This window comes from Microtus oregoni, unplaced genomic scaffold (genome assembly GCF_018167655.1).
Source record: "Microtus oregoni isolate MIOR12 unplaced genomic scaffold, Mior012 000032F_ref0000030, whole genome shotgun sequence".
Classification (NCBI taxonomy): domain Eukaryota; kingdom Metazoa; phylum Chordata; class Mammalia; order Rodentia; family Cricetidae; genus Microtus; species Microtus oregoni.
Window position 1 is genome coordinate 28,429,181 of NW_024543091.1, and position 17,486 is coordinate 28,446,666.

The 17,486-nt window shown below is 54.3% G+C and overlaps 1 protein-coding gene across 1 annotated transcript in view; it reads right to left on the reverse strand.

The window, feature by feature from the left end:
- The window catches only part of Hcn4 (hyperpolarization activated cyclic nucleotide gated potassium channel 4), a 39,822-nt gene extending 23,703 nt beyond the window's left edge, over positions 1 to 16,119 (reverse strand). The window contains exon 1 of the mRNA XM_041679340.1: positions 14,721 to 16,119. Within this exon, the coding sequence (XP_041535274.1) occupies positions 14,721 to 15,505 (785 nt within the window). The 5' untranslated portion in view covers positions 15,506 to 16,119. The remainder of the gene's footprint in view (positions 1 to 14,720) is intronic.
- Between the last annotated feature and the right edge of the window lie 1,367 nt (positions 16,120 to 17,486).

Consider the following 17,486-nt stretch of genomic DNA (forward strand, 5'->3'; position numbering starts at 1 on the left):
TGCAACCTTCCGCTGCACTCTGTCCTGCCACCACCCTAGATGACTCCTACTCTATACCATGGATTCAGACAAACCTAGGCTCCTGGGAGCTGGAAGTCTCAGTGACAACGACCCCACCTAGTTGTCCGCTGCAGCCACACACACGAGACCAGCGGGCACCTCCAGTTGTTCCAGCTCTGCATTTCCAGTGTACGGCCTCTCTGCCCTCCCTTCCTCCTGATTTCTGCAGCTGTGCTTGGTTAGCCTCAGGGTCCCTGGAGCTACAGTCTGCTGACTCTTCAGATCCTCCCCCAAAGAGCTGCCTGTCCCAAACACGATTGTCCAGCCCTACTACTTCCCTAAGCACATTCTCACCTGTCATGCTGACTTTCTGGAACAGTCTTCATAAAAACACAACCCTGGCCTGGGTGAGCATCTCCCTTTCCATGTCTGCATGGGGTTCAGCAGGACGCGCTCCAACCCCATTCAACTAAACAACCAGGCTCCTGAGCACCCCTTGTCCCCACTCTCAGCTGGGCCCTCAACCCTGCCAGGTTCTTCCAGGAGACCACAGCAGATGCCCGCCCCAACCCATGGCCCCTCTTCCAGAAGCTCTGAAGTCACCTATTGTCCCTCCGACTAGCAGACACCACCGCCTTCCACTCCACAGAGAAGAGATAAGACACCAGGATGTTCCTGTTCTGCCACTACACTCCTTTGTTCATTCTCTCCCTTTCCTTCTAAGCCCAAGGGAGCCTGTGGTTCTTCCATTGGCCTCTGGAGATCAACCTCTTCCCTCTCCAGGGGCCTTGGGCCCTTCTCTTGCCATCACCAGTCCTTCCCCTTTCCAAGCATTTTTTTTCCCCACTGGTTTCACGTATCCCAGGCTAGACTCCATCTGGACATAAAGCAAAAGATGACCTTAAATATCCCGCTTCCACCTCCTGAGTGATAGAATTTCAGGCACATGCTGTCATGCCTGGTTTTATGCTGTACTGGGGATTGAACCCAAGGCCTCACGCATGCTTGACAAGGGTCAAGCTACTTCACCAGTTCAGCCTTTTATTTTAAACTCTCTAAAGACTACAGCCAAAACCATGAGTCCAGCCCACAGGCCGTAGGCCACTGTGGCAGAACCCCTGCCACCCTCAGCTCTCTGTGCAGGTTCCTGTTGGCTGTGCCCCTAGGCAGAGCTGCCCCTTCCTTTGCCTTACACCCCAGTCATATGTTGGCTACCTGCTGGTGAGAAGACCCTGCTGACTTCTGCCCCGGGCTTGCATGTCAACGTCACCCCAATCATAGCTGACCTATCCATCTCCCATCACCCTCTCAGCTCAGGTTACTAGAGGGGATCACACTCCTCTACCCACCTTCCTGCCCAGCCCCCCTCAGGCTCCAGGGTCTCCCCACAACAGTGGAGCCATTGCTCTTTTCCTCCCACTCCCGCCTGGCCACCAGAGCTCTATTTTTAACCCACCTCAATATCTCTGACTCAGAATCACAGGGCTCCCAGGTAGCTGCTCCCAGCTGCCTAGGCTGCTGCAGACACAGATTCAAAACCAAGGGTTGCCAGCTGGGCTAGGGCTGTAAGCATGCGTCTCCACTGTCTCCTCAATTGTCATTCACTTGGGTAACAATTGTTCAGTTCTCATAGTAGGTCCCTGAATGATCCTTTATTCCTTCTCTCTCCTAAGGCTAAGGTCCCAGCCCCTCATGATGGAGTGAAGACTGGTGTCAGCTACTCAATGGGAGCAAGGCAGACCATGGACTATGACTGAACCACCCCTTCCAAACGACGATCCTTCAGCGGTGGGATACAGACAGCTGGGGGGCTGCCCAAGGCCTGGCCTTAGCAGTTGAGGATAGAGCCTGGTATCTGTGTTGCTGACAAACTCCATGCTGTGCTGAGGTTGCTGAGCCAGGGGCATACTCTGAGGAGCCAGGCTGCAGCAGGATGGCGGCTAGGTGCTCTGCTATTTTCCTGACAGGCTGCGTGGCCTTTGGTAAGTCACGTTCAACTGTCTGAACCTGTTTTCTTAGGTTTAAAATAAGACCATTAGTCCCTACATCAGTGATCTTGGTGCAATTAGCTAAGATGCTCTTATTTCCTGGGGTCTGTTTTAGCCTAGGTTGGAATGACTGAACTTGCGATCCTCTGACCTCCCTCCCTGCAGAGGGCTGGGATTACGGGTGTGTGCCTCCGTGTGAGGTTTATGCAGTGGCAGGCCCTGAACCTGGGGTTTTGAGTGTGCCATGCAAGCATTCTATCAATGGAGCTGCATCCTTGGCTGTGGGATACTATTTCTAACACACTATACGGCGTGTGTAAGCAGCACACGTGGGCCATTATCCCCACCATCATCACTCTGTGCTAACAAAAGGCCTAGCCTGAGAGCTGTGGGGACCCTGTGAAGTTTCTGCCAAGCAGCAATCATCCTGAGAGATGAGCAGACCTGCCCATTGGAGAATTGACGACCTGGAGGCCAACTCAGTGGCAAATGTTGCTGTTTCCTAACCTGGGGGAGAAGATGGGATTTATTTGGCTCTGCATCCCAGAAGCTGTGGGCTGCCGGAAGGGAATTCAATTGAGGCTCAAAGGGAAAATGGGACCGTGTGGCCTGTTGGCTACTACAGTCTCAAAGAGGACCGGGGGTTGGGAAGGGTAGTGTGTCAGAGATCAGTACTGTGACTTGAGGCCTGCAATATGGAAGAAGATGGGGCCAGGAGCCCCAGGATCTCAGTTCTCTTTGTGTCTCTCGGTATTCCCTTTTTCTCAAAGTCCTCCTCAGATTCCCCACAAGTACACAGAGAGGGCAAGGTCAGGCACACTGAAGGTACCACAGAGGCCACAGAGGCCGAGGAGAGGGCTGAGCCTGGAGAAGGAAAGGAAAATAGTGTGTCTCAGAGGCCTCAGCCTGATGCCTGGATGGAGGAAAGACAGGGACACCTTGAAAGGCAGGCCCAGAAGCCAGGGTACTTCTGGGAGCTTCAGGAGCCATGAGGATTGTAGATTTCCCTGGGAACGAACTGTTAACTCTACCTCTCGAAGACATGTCTTCCTCCTAGCCTGGCTGCTAAGAATTCAAGATGATAACACCTTGCTTTTCCCAGGGGTTGAGTTCTCTGAATGTTTTGTCTGTACACACAAGCACAAACTAAAAATATATACACATGCATATGTGTGTGTGCACACAATACACACACACACAACTGCACAACAAGGAACATCTGCTTGTTCTACAATACTCCAAGTTGTCAGATGCTGAGCTCCCTCAGGCTAGAGCTCCAACATCCAGAGAGAGAAGACGGTCTGAAGAAAACGGGGAAAAGGACCAACATTTAACCAACTTAGATACACTTATTAGAATCAAAGAAGGCTCAGGTCCCACTACCCAGGAGCCGTCTGCTCGTCTCTTCAGAAGAGTGAGACAAAAATAGACTATTGTTATAGAAGAGCACATGAAAACCACCCCACTCCCAAGGTCAATTAGGTAGCCAGCCTTACCTGCCCTTGCAAAAAGGCCTATCAGGGTGGAGGAGAAAATGGGCTCCAGTTGTTCCAACCTCCGGTGGGTTTAGACCACAGTGACTCCAATGAGGAAGTGAAATTTTGCTATCCACCCTGCTTTGCGGAGACGGGTCAGTTGAGCAGTAAGGATCGCACTAAAGAATATGGGCTCTGAGGGCCTGGGGACAGATGGGTCTCTAGTTATCCCCTGGAAAACTATCTTAGCAAGGAGGCTAAGAGAGGGCTGAGATCCTTGAAGGCCCTCCCAGCCCGATTCTCCAATCTATGTGGGCAAAGGTAGGGCACAGTTCACTAGAGACGAGGGACAGGGCTGGACATGCATGGGGCAGAGAAGTCAGAATTTGACTTGGGCCCTGGGGAGTCAATGCAAGACTGAGACAAGCTGAAACTATCCCAGCAGGTGCTTATGGTCAGACGGCCTTTAGGGGAGCCCTCCACACAGTGGCATGAGGCAGTAGAGATGTGTGCTAGCTATGTTTCTGTCAACTTTACACAAGCTAGGGTCATCTGGAAGAGAGACTTCAATTGAAAACTTGCCTCCGTCAGATTGCCTGTATGCAAGTCATCTTCTTGATGAATGATCGATGTGGAAGGGCCCAGACTGCTGTGGGTGGTACCCCTGGACAGGTAGTTCTGAGTTGACAAAACAAACAAGCCACAGGCTGAGCAAGCCATGAGGGGCAAACCCCGTAAGCAGCACTCCTCCACGGCCTCTGTATCAGTTCCTGCTCCCAGGTTCCTGCCCTGACTTCCCTTCATGATGATCTGTGATCTGGATGTGTAAGGCAAATAAACCCTCCTCCCCGTGTTGCTTTTGGCTATGGTGTTTTATCACAGCAGAAAAAAAGTGAAGGTAGACAGAGTGTTTCCTAGAACTGAACCTGTTTAGCCTCATTTTGGGGAGGCCAGTCAGTGTGATTACATAAAGGCCGCGGAGACGCTGCAGTGGCCACCACCCACGCTTTAGGACCTTGGTAAAATGCGACCCTAGTCCTTCTCATATTCAAATGGAGAAAACAGGCCAGAGAAGCAAGACTTTAGCTAAACCCACATGGCTAGACTCGCCTTTGATTCTCATGCTCTTTCCTGGCCCTGTCCTAGAAGTTGCGTTCCAAGAGCTTCTGAGGCTGGCACGGCAGTCACTTTATAGCTGTCGGTCCTACTAGCCCTTGAGTTCCTTCATCCACAGCCACCTAGCATGACCTGCAGTCTCCATGAATCCTAACACCGAGAGCTCTTGAAAGGCCAGCTCTGAGCTTCCAGGAGTGCACAAGTCTCTGGAGTTGCCCCTAGGAGCTATGGGAACACAGTCAAGACGATGACATTTCAGCTCATTTTCATGAAGCCCTTGCCCCAAGCTGGTCCCTGGGGAGGCTGCCCAAGGAACATAGCAAAGAAAGCCTTCTTAAAATTCTACAGGCTGGGCACCAATGGAAAGTTCCCGCCCTGTCTCCTGCATCTAAGGGCTAGCAAGTCCTCAGCAGAAAGATGCCAGAGACGCCCCCACTACTCCAGGACCGGAGGCTATAAAACTGCAGGATCTGGTCTGGCGTGGCTCAGTAGAGTCAAGGTACTTTCTCATCAGCTCCACTGGACAGCAGGGCCCTGCTGGCTCAATTTGCACTAATGGGGTCAGGATTGCAGGCTCAATACCCATTTGTGCAATTAGCTCTGCTCTCTTCTCAGGCTTAGCCCAAGTCCTGACCCTGGATGCTGAGAGAGGGAAGGAGCTTGCTGGGGTTCCACGGCTAGGCAGGATAAGGATGGGAGGACAAACTCCTGGTACGGGAGGACTCACACTTAAGCCAATGCAGGGTGGAAAAGCAAGGACTCCAGGTGGGCTAACCTTAGCTCATCTGCTAAAACTTCTCAGCTAGACTACAATTCTAAATTCAATGAGAACGGGGAGCCTGCAGGTCTTTGCTGTGCCCATGGGAAACACAGGTGTGTCATATCTTCTGAGGGACTGCAAAAGGAGAAAGCTATGGCTGGCTGGGCAGTCAGTGGCCAGGGACCTGTGTTAATCATTGACAAAGGCTGCTCCGGCCTTCAAGGGGACTGTAGGGTAATTACTTCTGGGCTCCAGGCCACACACTCAGTGACATTATGATAGCAGTGTCTGCCTTCTGGGCCTTGTGGGGAAGGAGAAGGGAGCATCCTCCAAGGCAGCTGCAGGCTCCTTGTGCACACTCAGCAACAGCAGGAGCAGACAGGTAACAGGGCCAGAGGCCTGGGAGTTGAGAAAGCAGCGCTTAAGGAGTGCAGATACAAACAGCGAGGGTCTGATCACCTGCCCTCTATGACAGACAACATCCACCCCAAGCAGGTGGCCAAGCTCCCAACCATCTTCCTAGAAAGCAAGCAGGGCTGTTCTCTCTCAGAGCCAGTTCTGACTGGCTTCCTTCACTGGCCATCTCTCCACACTGGCCTATCGTTTTTGTTTCCCCTGAACCAGACCTTACATGGAGCTAGCATCTTCCCCTGTCAGGTGAGTGGTGGCTCCTCTTTCCCACAACATACGGAAACAGTCCTGGAACATACAGACTCCCGGAGGGCATGATCCTCTTATCTTGCTCCTCTTCAAGCCGAGAAAAGAACGCATTAGCCAGCCCCGTTATGTATTAATTTCTGAAAGCCTCGTTCACGCAGACATAACACATCCACCCACATGGGTAAATGCTTAGACAGACGCAGAATCACCAGTACAATTATCGGGCCCCTGCAGCTGTCGGGATCAGACCTAGAACCCCTGCTGCACGCTCTCTAGAGTTCTAGGTGCCCTGGGCAGAGGGAGTCCCACTCTGGAGCCCATACTCTCTCCAGGCCCCTCGGGCCTTGGCTGGGAACACCAGACACCAGCCCCAACAATGAGGGTGCAGAGTAGGGTGGGGAGTGGTCATGTGTGAGACTGGGCAATTCCAGCAGTGGTGGCACTGACACTTATTGATAATTTGTGCTTTGCCTACCAGAGAGGACCAAAGGCAGCTGGCTCCGATGCGAAGAGGCACGGGAGCTCCGGGAAGGCGAGGAGAGCACCTGGCGGTGAGTGTTCTCCATCCTGCTCCAAGCTCTGGACCCTCCAGGAGGACGCAGAAATTGGTTCAGAGGCTTTTGCTCCCAAGCCTGAGCCAAGCCTTTAACTTATGAGCCCCTGATCCCAGTTAAGAATGACTTTTTATCCTGATCATAAGCGGAACCCTGATCCTAATCACAAACTAAGCCACTGGTCACACTCTGAGTCCAGACTGCATTCTAAGACTGAACCCTGGTCTGCATTAGACACTGAACTCTGACCCTGATGGCGGACTGATCAGGTTCCAGACATCGGCCTCAGCTAAGTACTACTCTGCACACCTACTCCACAGCCTCATTTTTCTAAAGGATTTGATAACAGATCACAGCACTGTTTGTTTCTCTTGTGGACCAAGCATAGACACCCTGGCTATTTGTCCCTCTCCTCCTGGAACAGGGATGTAGATGGTACCCTGGTGTGCTACCAAAATCCCAACGGTCTACCCATCAGTAAGACCTGACAGGGGAGAATGAGGTGGGTGGGCATCTGGACTTCAAAAGTGACAGCCCTGAATGGAGCTGGAATATGGATAAGTCCCCATGCTCTGAACTGTCAGATAAAGGAAGATTCTGCTCCCGAGATGAGCTTAAAACATTTTTTCCCTCCCTCTTCCCAATCTCTTTCCATCGTCAGTAGCCGAGCGCGGTGTGCAGTTTACCGCCCAGCTGTACCCACAGCGCAGGTGTATGTTTCCATGAAGGATGAGGCTGGGGTGAGGACCATTCAGGAAGACTTGGCTGGAAGCCCTGTTTGGAAAGCCAGAGGGAGAATAGGGTCTTAAGGCCTTTGTAGAGAGACGTCACATAACCCAGTAGGTTCTGGTTTTGCCTTTGTGGTGAACTTCCTTTGTGGCTTTCTCAGCTCCTCTGCCTCCGTCTACACAAGGATAGCTCTAGACAAGGATTTGCTCAGGTCTTTCCTTTGGGGCGCTGAGACCTAATGGATTTCCTGTACCTGTTAATCACCCCTTTTTCTGAGGCCCTCCATATTTTTGATTCTCTAGAAACACTTGTATAATTAAAATTTTAAAGAGAAGAGGGTGAGGGGGAAGAGGAGGAGAAGGGGAGAGGATGGAAGTTCAGAGTCCCACAGATGAGGTTCGGATGCCAGGCCTGGTCCTTCCCTATGATGTGACTGCGAATAAATTGCTCCCTGACCCCCACATCAGCCTCGTCCATCTGGGGGTCACTCTGAAGAGTCAAAGAGATAAAATGTACCCAGCTCCCTGAACCACCTGGCATATGGCAGCTGCTTCACGATGGTGGTTAATGGTCTATAAATGACCTGACTTTAGGCTCTCAATTTGAGTGAAGGGCTGTGAACTTTGAAGTGATAAGGGTTTGGGTAGTAGATGGCGAATGGCAAGGCTGGATAGGAGACAGACAGGAACAGCTAGGGTTCAGAAACAAGATGGACAACACGGGTCCAACTAAATAGTGAACCACCGGTTTCCCCTGGCTCTCCTGGCTGTGAGGTGGGGATGTTGAAGCCAAATCTGTTCTCAGTATTTTCAAGAGAAGTCCCCAACCATACCGTGTGTGTGTGTGTGTGTGTGTGTGTGTGTGTGTGCGTGCATGTGTGTGGAAACCAAACATCAGGCAGTTTCCTCAATTGTTTCCTACCTTACTGTTTTGGGGATAAGGTATCTCACTGAACTTGGAGCTCACTAATTTGGTTAGGTTGGCTGGCTACCAAGCCCCAGATATCCTCCTGTCTCTTCCTCCACACTGGAATTAAAGACACAAATAATTACACATGGCTTTTTTAAAAAAAATTATTAATGTGGGTGCTATGGATCCACACTCATGTTCCCAGTACGTACACAGCAAGCACTTTACTGACTGAGCCATGTCTTCAGCCCCTATAGTGCCATGTCCTATCTTGCTATCTTAACGCATTGACTCAGATCTGTCATGATGCACTATGCTAGCCAAACAGCTCATCTCTGCGCTGTATGTGGTCCACAGGATGCTGTTCATCAGTACCCGAGTACTCTCTGCGCTGTATGTGGTCCACAGGATGCTGTTCATCAGTACCCGAGTACTCTCTGCACTGTATGTGGTCCACAGGATGCTGTTACTCTCTGTGCTGTATGTGGTCCACAGGATGCTGTTACTCTCTGTGCTGTATGTGGTCCACAGGATGCTGTTACTCTCTGTGCTGTATGTGGTCCACAGGATGCTATTCAGCAGTACCCGAGGACTCTCTGCACTGTAGTGGTCCACAGGATGCTGTTCATCAGTACCGAGTACTCTCTGTGCTATCTTGAGCATTCTCAAGCCAGAGAACTCACCACGTCTCACTGCTGTCTCCTGCCCTAGCTTTTGATGGCAGTGAAGGTAGAAAGTATCTCTGAGTGCTTTCCTGGCCCTTGGGACCACAGATTTCCAGGTCCCTGGCACTGCTTTCTTAGCAAGGAAGCCTGGCTGGCAGGGAGCATCCTCTCCAAAGCCAAGATAATGCCCCTGCCCTCCAGTGGCCCTCTCTGGCTGGGAAGCATGGATTCTTAGCATCCCCTGGGCCCAAGCAGGACTGCCTGGCTGGCCTCTGTGGCCTTTCTATTAATTAGCAGCTGACAGCCCAGCTTTGTAAGCGCTCTCAAGTCAGGCTGGAACCATGGCTGCCTCAGTTATACGACAAGCACCCAGGGGACTGGGCCAGGACCTTCGGCTCTACATGATTCCCCCCTTGGTATCCTGTTTTGGCAGACACAAGGGCCACTCGAGCTCCTATGACACTTGTCCTCCTCCCTGTTATCTGAGTGGAGGCCAGGAGAGGGAAAAAAGTTGACAGGCAGGCCTATACCACAGAGGAGGCTGCTGTCCACAGCCAGGGGCAGGAAAGGTGAACGCAGGATTGGGACAGATCCCACGCTCAAGGTACTAAGGCAGCTGCTATTCAGGATACCTCTGTCCCCTCCCAGCGGGCCACTGTTACAGCTACCTTGTCACTTCTGGACTCTCATCAACAATGCCACTCAGAAATCTCACTGTAGTACGACATCCTTGTGTACCCTGTTTCTGCTCTCCCTCTCTCAGGCCCTGGCCTCTGACCCTTAGGACAGGCGAGAAGCTGAGAAAGTGGTGGCATGGTGTCCCCTCGTCTCCTCCTGCTCTTCAGCCTTCCTAGAAGACAGCATGTAGAGCCAGCAAACCCAACCAACCCTCAAACAACAGCGCAGGAAACAGAAGATGAGGCTATGAATCTGACATCCCAGGGCGCAAGCAGATCTCTGAGGCCCAGCCCACCTACCTTACAGCATCCTGCCCTGCCCAGCCGAGACTGGGGCTGGAGGCCAAGGGCTCCATTGCCAAAGGCAGAATGAACAGGCTCAGAGCTCTGCAAGCATGGCCTACGCATCTGGGTTGTAAGCTCAGGACTCCACACCTGGTACCAGGGCACCAGGAACATGATTACACGCCAGAAGCTGCATTTTAACAAGGTCCCAGAGTGAGATGGATAACATCCCAATGCGGAGCTGCATTAAAACAACCGGAGTTCCACCCAGTGCCACTAAGTAGCCAGGAGGGACTGATGGATGGTTTGGATAAGTGGAAGAAAGACGTGGGAATGCAAAGCCTTACAACCTGAGGAGGAGATGAACAGACAGAAGAGCATTGTTGGGTTTCCCTATGTGAAGTCTGCTACCTACTAGTATGAAATCCTTGGCTCATAAAACCAAAGGGACAGAGACAAGGCCGAACAGGAGAAGGTAGCCCCCAGACCCATGATAGTTATTAGATGTAGGAGCTAGAAGCAAGTTACAGGGAGAGTCAGATAGCCAAGGGGCTTAGCCCTCTGGCCCAGTGGGTCTCCAGGCCCCTGCACTTCAAGCGTCACTAGCTCTAGCCTTGTGAGGTGGGGCAGGCTGCACAGCTGGGGAGTCCGCTGCCCACTGTGCCAGCCGACAGCACCACCCAGGCAGCTCACCTTGGAATTCCCCTCTGCACCCAGGCGCCCTCCTGTCCCTGCTGCCTGTGCCTGCCGTGCCTTTCACCCCACTTCCCACGTTGCCAGCAGGAGCAGCTGGCCCAAGAAAGGCCCTCCTGAGAAAGAGCCTCCAAACTCCCAGACCCAGAGCCAGGCTGCCTCCTTCCAGTCCTTCCCAAGCCTGCGAGGAAGAGCACACTGGAGTAAGTCAAGGAATGGGTTGCCAAACAGATCTTTTCTTTCTCAGTCCTCCAGAGTCTGATCCCTGACTGCTTTTACACTCTGCTGGCAAGGGGAAGTCCAAGTCTAGGTTACAGAGGGACAACCCCCCCATACACACACCGTACTAGATTCCAAAGAAGGCTGGTGCCCCACCCCAGCAGGGCCTAGACTCTCTTACCATGACCTGCAGTAGAATCCACAGCCATCAGCACCCACATGATTCTCATGGGAAACCCCAGACACGGGAAATTGTATGCCACATTGCACGTGCCTATCTATATGTGTATTTTTCTAGATACTGACTTGGTAGTTTCTAGCAGGCTCTCAGTGAGGTCTGACAACAGACTGGTGCAGAACTCATGGCCAGAGCCCAGGACAGAGATCCATGTAGTATTCTGAGGATTAAGGGGAGGAAAGAGTGACGGCAGGGAAGATATTTGGCCGCTCACTGTAGACTCTCACCTCTGAGTGCCTACACTTGCACAGTTTGTGTCTAACGGAAATGAACAAGAGAAGTCCCATTTTTCTGAGCAGGAAAAGTGAGGCTCACAGGTTAATAACTCAAGCAGGGACTAATAGCAAACAGGATGGGGAGGGATGTGTAGTGAGCAATGGCATGGAGCTGGTACAGCAACAAGAAGTCTGCTTAGGCAAACCCTAGGCCCTGCCATCATCTCAGTGTCCAGAGTTTCAAAGCCTAACTGCTTCAGCCCCAATAAAAGGGTGCTTTTAGATCCTTCAGCCTCTTCCTTTCCTCCTGGATTTAAAAGGATCAGGCCAGGAGAGGGCAAGGAGGTGTAGAGAAACCTGCTTTTGCCCACTCGCTACTGTGTAGGGCATGACAGTAGCTCCAGAGCTAATATTCAGATAAGAGCTTCCCTGATAGCCACTGTGTCCACCCACACAGCCCCAAGACAGTCTCAGACACACATCTCCAACATACACACTCCCAGGTCAACTCTCTGAGCCTGGCGTTTGAAATTTTGGCTAATCAGCCTCCAGGACAAAGGCAGCTACACCTTTTCTCAGGGTCCCTGCTCTCTCTTTCCCCTCCCCGTCTTCTTGGGAAACCAGAATTATGTAGCTAATGTGCTATGTGTTCTTAGGGTCTAACCATCAAACCCAGGCTTCAAGGACAGAGCTCTCATGGGAAAAAGGACTGGTTCTGATACCTTGGTCAACAGCGATGGCCCAGGGAAAATGTCCTGAGGGTTGCCACATGCTGGCTTCCCCCATCAACAAACTGTGAGTGTGAGCTTCGAAAGGCTAATGGAGTGCTGGAAAAGGAAGGGAAGTCTGGAGCCTGGGGTAATGAGAATGGTACAGGCAAGAAGCAGGATAGTCAGGAATCGCCTAGTCTCTCTCAGCCATGGCCCAGGTTCTGGTGACTTCAGCCTATGACTTCTCAGGGAAGGGTTCCCAGCCCTTCTCTCCCAGGAAAGATGTCAGAAGCAGCCCATCAGAGCCAGCCCCGAACTTCAAACCGCAAACTCAATCTATCATAGTTTGCCGCTGATTCTTTATTAAACCAATTCTGCTGGATCAATGCTTCCTGCCAGTCAAAATGATGAATAAATCCTCAGTGGGTCTAGGAAGCACTTGCAGAAGCTCTGGTGGGTAATGATGGCTGTCTCCAGATAAAGGCCCAAGGCCAGTGGCTGAAACTTCATGATTCAAAGCTTGGATTCTCCAGGGGGAGTGGAAGTTCAGAAGGAGTGAAGTGATTTCTAAGCTTAGATTCAGCTAGTCCCTTGTCTCATTGATTTCTGAAGTTAAGATTAGCTGTTTGGGCCTAAGAAGAGGAAGGGGCATGACCACTGCCCTCCAGAGACGCACACAGTCTGCCTTGAATCGTTTTCCTTCCTATAGGTTCAGCATCAGCCAGCTGCAAGGCTGGGCTTAGAAGCTGTGCACTTCCAGCTGCTAGTCTCTGCTGCTTGTTGCCAAAAAACCCATATCAAATCCCAGTTGGGCTGGCAGTGGCAGTGCGAGCCTTTAATCCTGGCATTTGGGAGGCAGAGGCAGAGGCAGGTGGATCTCTGAGTTAGAAGCCAGCCTGGTCTATAGAGAGAGTTCCAGGACAGCCAGGGCTACACAAAGAAATCCTATCTCAAAAAAAAAAAAAAAAAAAAGGAAAGAAAGAAACAAAAAAGGTTGGCCTATTATTCTGTTGTCTATCTGTCTTTCTGTGTCCACCCTTTCCAGTGTCCCCAAAGCCTGTGTTGGTGGAGGCTCTGCAGATAGGGGACTGCAAACCAGCAGTTATGAATGTCACAGCTAAGACTAGGAAAGCTTTGGCTGTGTGTGTGCTGGGGGGAACAGAGAGGGGGTGCTTCATTCCCAGATCTTGACCATCTAAGGGAAGATGGGTGGGGAGGGCAAGGCTTTGCAGCCAGGAGGTTCTCCATCAGTGCTTGTAAGCATGTAAGACATGCCTGGGGTTGACAATGGGCTTGAAGATAAGAACCGTGAATAGAAGTTTTCCTAGCACAATGATGGGCAGAAAAGTTGAGCACTTGATGGGAGTACCTCAGCAGTCTCAAGTGATGGTACTGGACCTGACGGTCACCACCACTGAGGGAGGAGAAGCCTAGGATACCCAGGGACAGCGGGGGGCAACACGGGAGCGTCAGGTCCCACTCCTAGACACAGAGGCTCACTAATGATCCTGAGGAGGGTCCACCTTTGCTCACACAGTTTGAAGGCTAGAGCTCTGTCCAGCAAGCCTACCACCTCCTTGCTATCTGAGGACAGGAGGGTCAGAAAGAAAAGAACAATCAATTTCTCAAAAGGAAAAGGGGAAAGGAACCCAAAGAGGCTGCCTCTCTATTCACCACCTATTTTAAGCCACCAAAGTGTTGTCTGACTGGTCATTCCCAGCCAAAGAAATCTCTCTCATTGGATGGAAAATAGCTTTGCTCTCATTACAAATCCAGCTTCCCTGGAGTTTGTAAAGAGGCTCTGGTCGGCGAAATGTTCCTTTATACAGCGAGGCCAGCAGGTAGGCAGGCAAGGGAGACAAACGGGGCAGGACACCGAGAGAGACGGGAAGAAAACCTGGTTAGATCTTCATCTAAACTGGTGGGCTAAGAAAGCCTCAGGAGGCCGTGAGCGAGAGCTCAGAACCATGACCGGGATAAAGGTATTCCTGCTGCAAACCAGAGGCAACTCACAGCCTCTCCTTCCACAGAGTCCAGTCCACAGGCCCGATTCATATCCACTGCTCAATGGTATTGACTGAGGAGAGGCAAGAGGGGACAGGATCCCCTAGAGATGGGAATGAGACACTGGACTACTTGGGGACCGATAGACAGCTGCACGTCGGTCAGGACACCAGACATCTTCACTGACCACTGTGAGCAAGGTCATTCTGCCCTGACAGCGTAAAAGCTAGCTGCATCAGGGTCCCTGCTCCTGACCCACCACTCAGCATGAGGGGCTGGGTAAAGTGTGCAGAGGGCTTTCATCCTGGGCCTGAGGTGCCAGTGACCTCAGTCCTCCAGGAATCTGGCTGCAGCTTCACAGGCCCAGCAACCACATTAATACCTGCAGTCAGCACCCAAGAAGCTGGCCCAGCTGCTAAGATATCTATCTCCCTCCATGACCCTTCTCTGCAAGCTGAATGACCTGGAGCTGCCTCTAGGATGGCCACCTTGACTCTGCAGCCTCCAAGGGGGAGGTGCATGGCTTGGATAAGCAGAGCCCTACCCGGGCTTCAGGCAGGGCTAGGCCAGGCACAGAACACCTTTGAGCTTGTCTCCAATGCAGCCCAGACCTTGGAAAAGAGATGGCAGGAACCTGAAGACTGAGAAAGTTCCCAGTGCGCTGCAGGGGTCCGGGGGTGTCTGCGATGCTACAGGCACCCCACTTCTCTGTGAGCTTCCAGCACAAGGAAGGAAAGTTAACTCAGGCTGGGAGGCAGGACTGGGAAGAAAGCATGCCTTCAACTGTACAAGGCATCCACAGCATCCCCACCTGGCCTCTTACCTGAAGTCGCTGTAAGGGTGGATAATCCAAAACCCGGCTGACTTAACCCTTTCCTGCTCACGCTCCACCGCTTTCTGACTGCCGAACATCCTTAGAGAGAATTTGTTGACCCCAGGTTGCAGCATGGCACCGAACTGGCGCTGCATGAAGCCGCTCTGGCCCAGGCGCACCTCGGCCTCGGGGAGAATCTGGTCACTGGCGGCCGCGCCTCCCTCCACTTTGATAGCGGTGTCCGCCGAGGGTTGCTCACAGGAGGTGGAGGCCGGCTGCGGCTGCTGCTGGGGCGGCGGCGAGGCTGCGGGTTGTGCCGCGGCACCGGGGCGCTCGGGCTCGGCCACCAGGCCCGGGGGCGTCCTGTCCTCGCCGGGGGACGCGTCGCCCTCGGCGGCGATGAGCCGCCGCTCCTCCGCGGAGTCATGCAGGTGCCCGTGACTGCTGCCGCTCCCTGCTCCACCACTGCCGCCGCCCCGGCTGCCCAGCGAGGCCAGGCTCCCGCGGAAGCGCCTGCAGTCACCGTTAGTGCTGGACTTGCCGGCGCTGCGGCCCGGCCCCTCGCTGTCTGCTGCCCCGAGGGCCGCACCCCGGGACTCCGCGCAGCCGGCGACCACCGAGGGCGAGGGTGAGGGCAGTGGACGCAGCCGGATGCTCCTGCGGCTCGGGTCCTGGCGGCCCCCGGCCCCCTCCTCCTCGCCATCCTCTTCCTCGTCCATGATCCACGCCTTGGCCCCCACCTGCTGCGGGAGGCTGTAAAGCCGCTTGCGCATAGACGGCGGCAGCTTGTCCATGGTGCCAGGGGCTGGGCCGGGGGCAGTGGTGCGGGTGCGGCACAGTAGACCCGCTCCAGGTGCGCCGGCCAGTGGGGACGCGTCCTTCGCTGCCGACCCGGGGCCGCCTCAGGAGCCCATAATCTCGCCCACTGCGCGCCGAGGGGAGGCTCCTAGTCCGGCCGCGGGTCCCCGGGTTCGCCGCGCTGCGCCTCCTCTCCGGCCGGGCTTGGGCGCGGGGACCCCACGCTCCCTCCCTCTCTTCCCTCCCTCCTGCGATCAGGGGCGCGGCGCGCGGCCCGGCTCCAGGCGCCCCGCCCCCGCGGGGAACAATGGGCGCGGGCAGCAGCGGCGCTGCGGCCGCCGCGCTCCGGGAACCGCTCTGGAGAGAGAGCGCACTCTCCGCGTGGCTCCCGGGAGTGCGTTCGGCGGGCGGCTGGGGCTGTCAATGTGTGTGGCCACCCGGGCTCTGCTGCCTGCCACCCCACGATCTTGCCTTGCCTCCTCTGGCTGAGCCCGGCGGGCGGGTCCTGGGGACTCCCGCCGCAGCCAAGCGGAGCCCAGCGGCCCGCCGGGCTTACATCAGCGGCCGCCTCTCCCGGAGCGCCCTCCGGCAGCGCTCGGGCTCCCGCGCCCCGGAATATTCATGAAGCCGCCGCAGCTCGCGGGTTGCCATAGGAGCGGCTCCCGCAGCCTGGCCTGCCTACCTGGGCTTCTTAAAGGGGCAGCGGCGCCCCAGCCCAGACATAGAGGGGGGCGGGGGGCGGGCCTGGTGGGGGGCGCGGGGCGGAACCTCGCCAGCCCTTAGGGACTGAGGTAGGAGGTGTCCTTACTCCGGCGCGCGTAATGATTTCTGCTGACCAAGGACTAAGAGCGCCCCCCCCCCCCCAAATGAGGGCTCCTTCTGGGGCTCAATACTGGGGGGCGGGGTTTCCCAGTCTCTCCCGCGAGCGTGGGGCTTTTCTAGCCTGGCCCGCTCTCTTTACGCTAGGGTCTCGGACCCTCCTCTGGGGAGGCGTGTCGGTCGCATGGCTGCGGAGCGGCTGCTTTCCCGCAACTCGCCTGGAGAGGGGGTTTCCGGAAAACGCTTCGAGTCCGGGCGGCTCCCAGGGTTTTCCTGAGCCACAGGCGGGGGGCAAACCCCGCGTGGGTCTTCCCCAGCGTGGCGCCGAGGGCTTGCGGGGAAACTCTCCAGGCGCGCACAGGGCGCGCGGATGGACCCGGCCCTGCGAGGTAAGACTTCGAAGAAATGCGCGGGCAGCGGCAACCACAGGCTCGGGATCCCGGCGGCGGACTCCCCACCTCCCACTACCCCAGCGTCTTTCCCGGAGCGATTCGATGTGGGGTTCCCAAGACCCGGCTGTAGCCAGAAGGCTATGAGCAGGCTCCTCGGGCGACCTGGCACTCTGAGGACTGGTTTTGAATCCCTCGCCCTGTGTTCTCATCCAGTTGAGACACCTCCCGTATGCACCGGTGTTAGAGGGTTCCACCTCCACCCACTGTTTCCCCTCGCCCAGCATCTGCGCAGCCCAGCCCCCATTTGATCCCTCTCTTGAGGCAGTCCGGGAATGCACCTGGGTGTCTTCTCTCTCCCCATGTTACATTCTTGGTTTAAGGGAAAATCCTAGTAGATCAGCTTAAGGTATGGTACACTAACACTTCAGGACAGCGTGTAACACCCCACATTAGCTTAGAAATTGGGTGAAGGGGCGGTTCTCCGAGGGAGAGCTGGCCAGAGAAGGTTGGAGTCTGTGGTACAGAGACAGACCCTCAGCAGACAAGGACAGGAAGGCAAAAACGGCCCCCAACTCTCTGAGGAATAGCATGAAGTTTAAATTTGAATTCTTAGCCTGCTTGTGTCCGTACACACACCCAGAGTGGGAATGTTGGAGGCAGCCGGTTTTGGGTGGTGGGCAGACTAGTGGGGTCTTTTTTTTTTCCCAACCCACTGGACCGCAGGACTTCGCATGGGGGGTGGGGATAACTAGGGTGATGACATCAC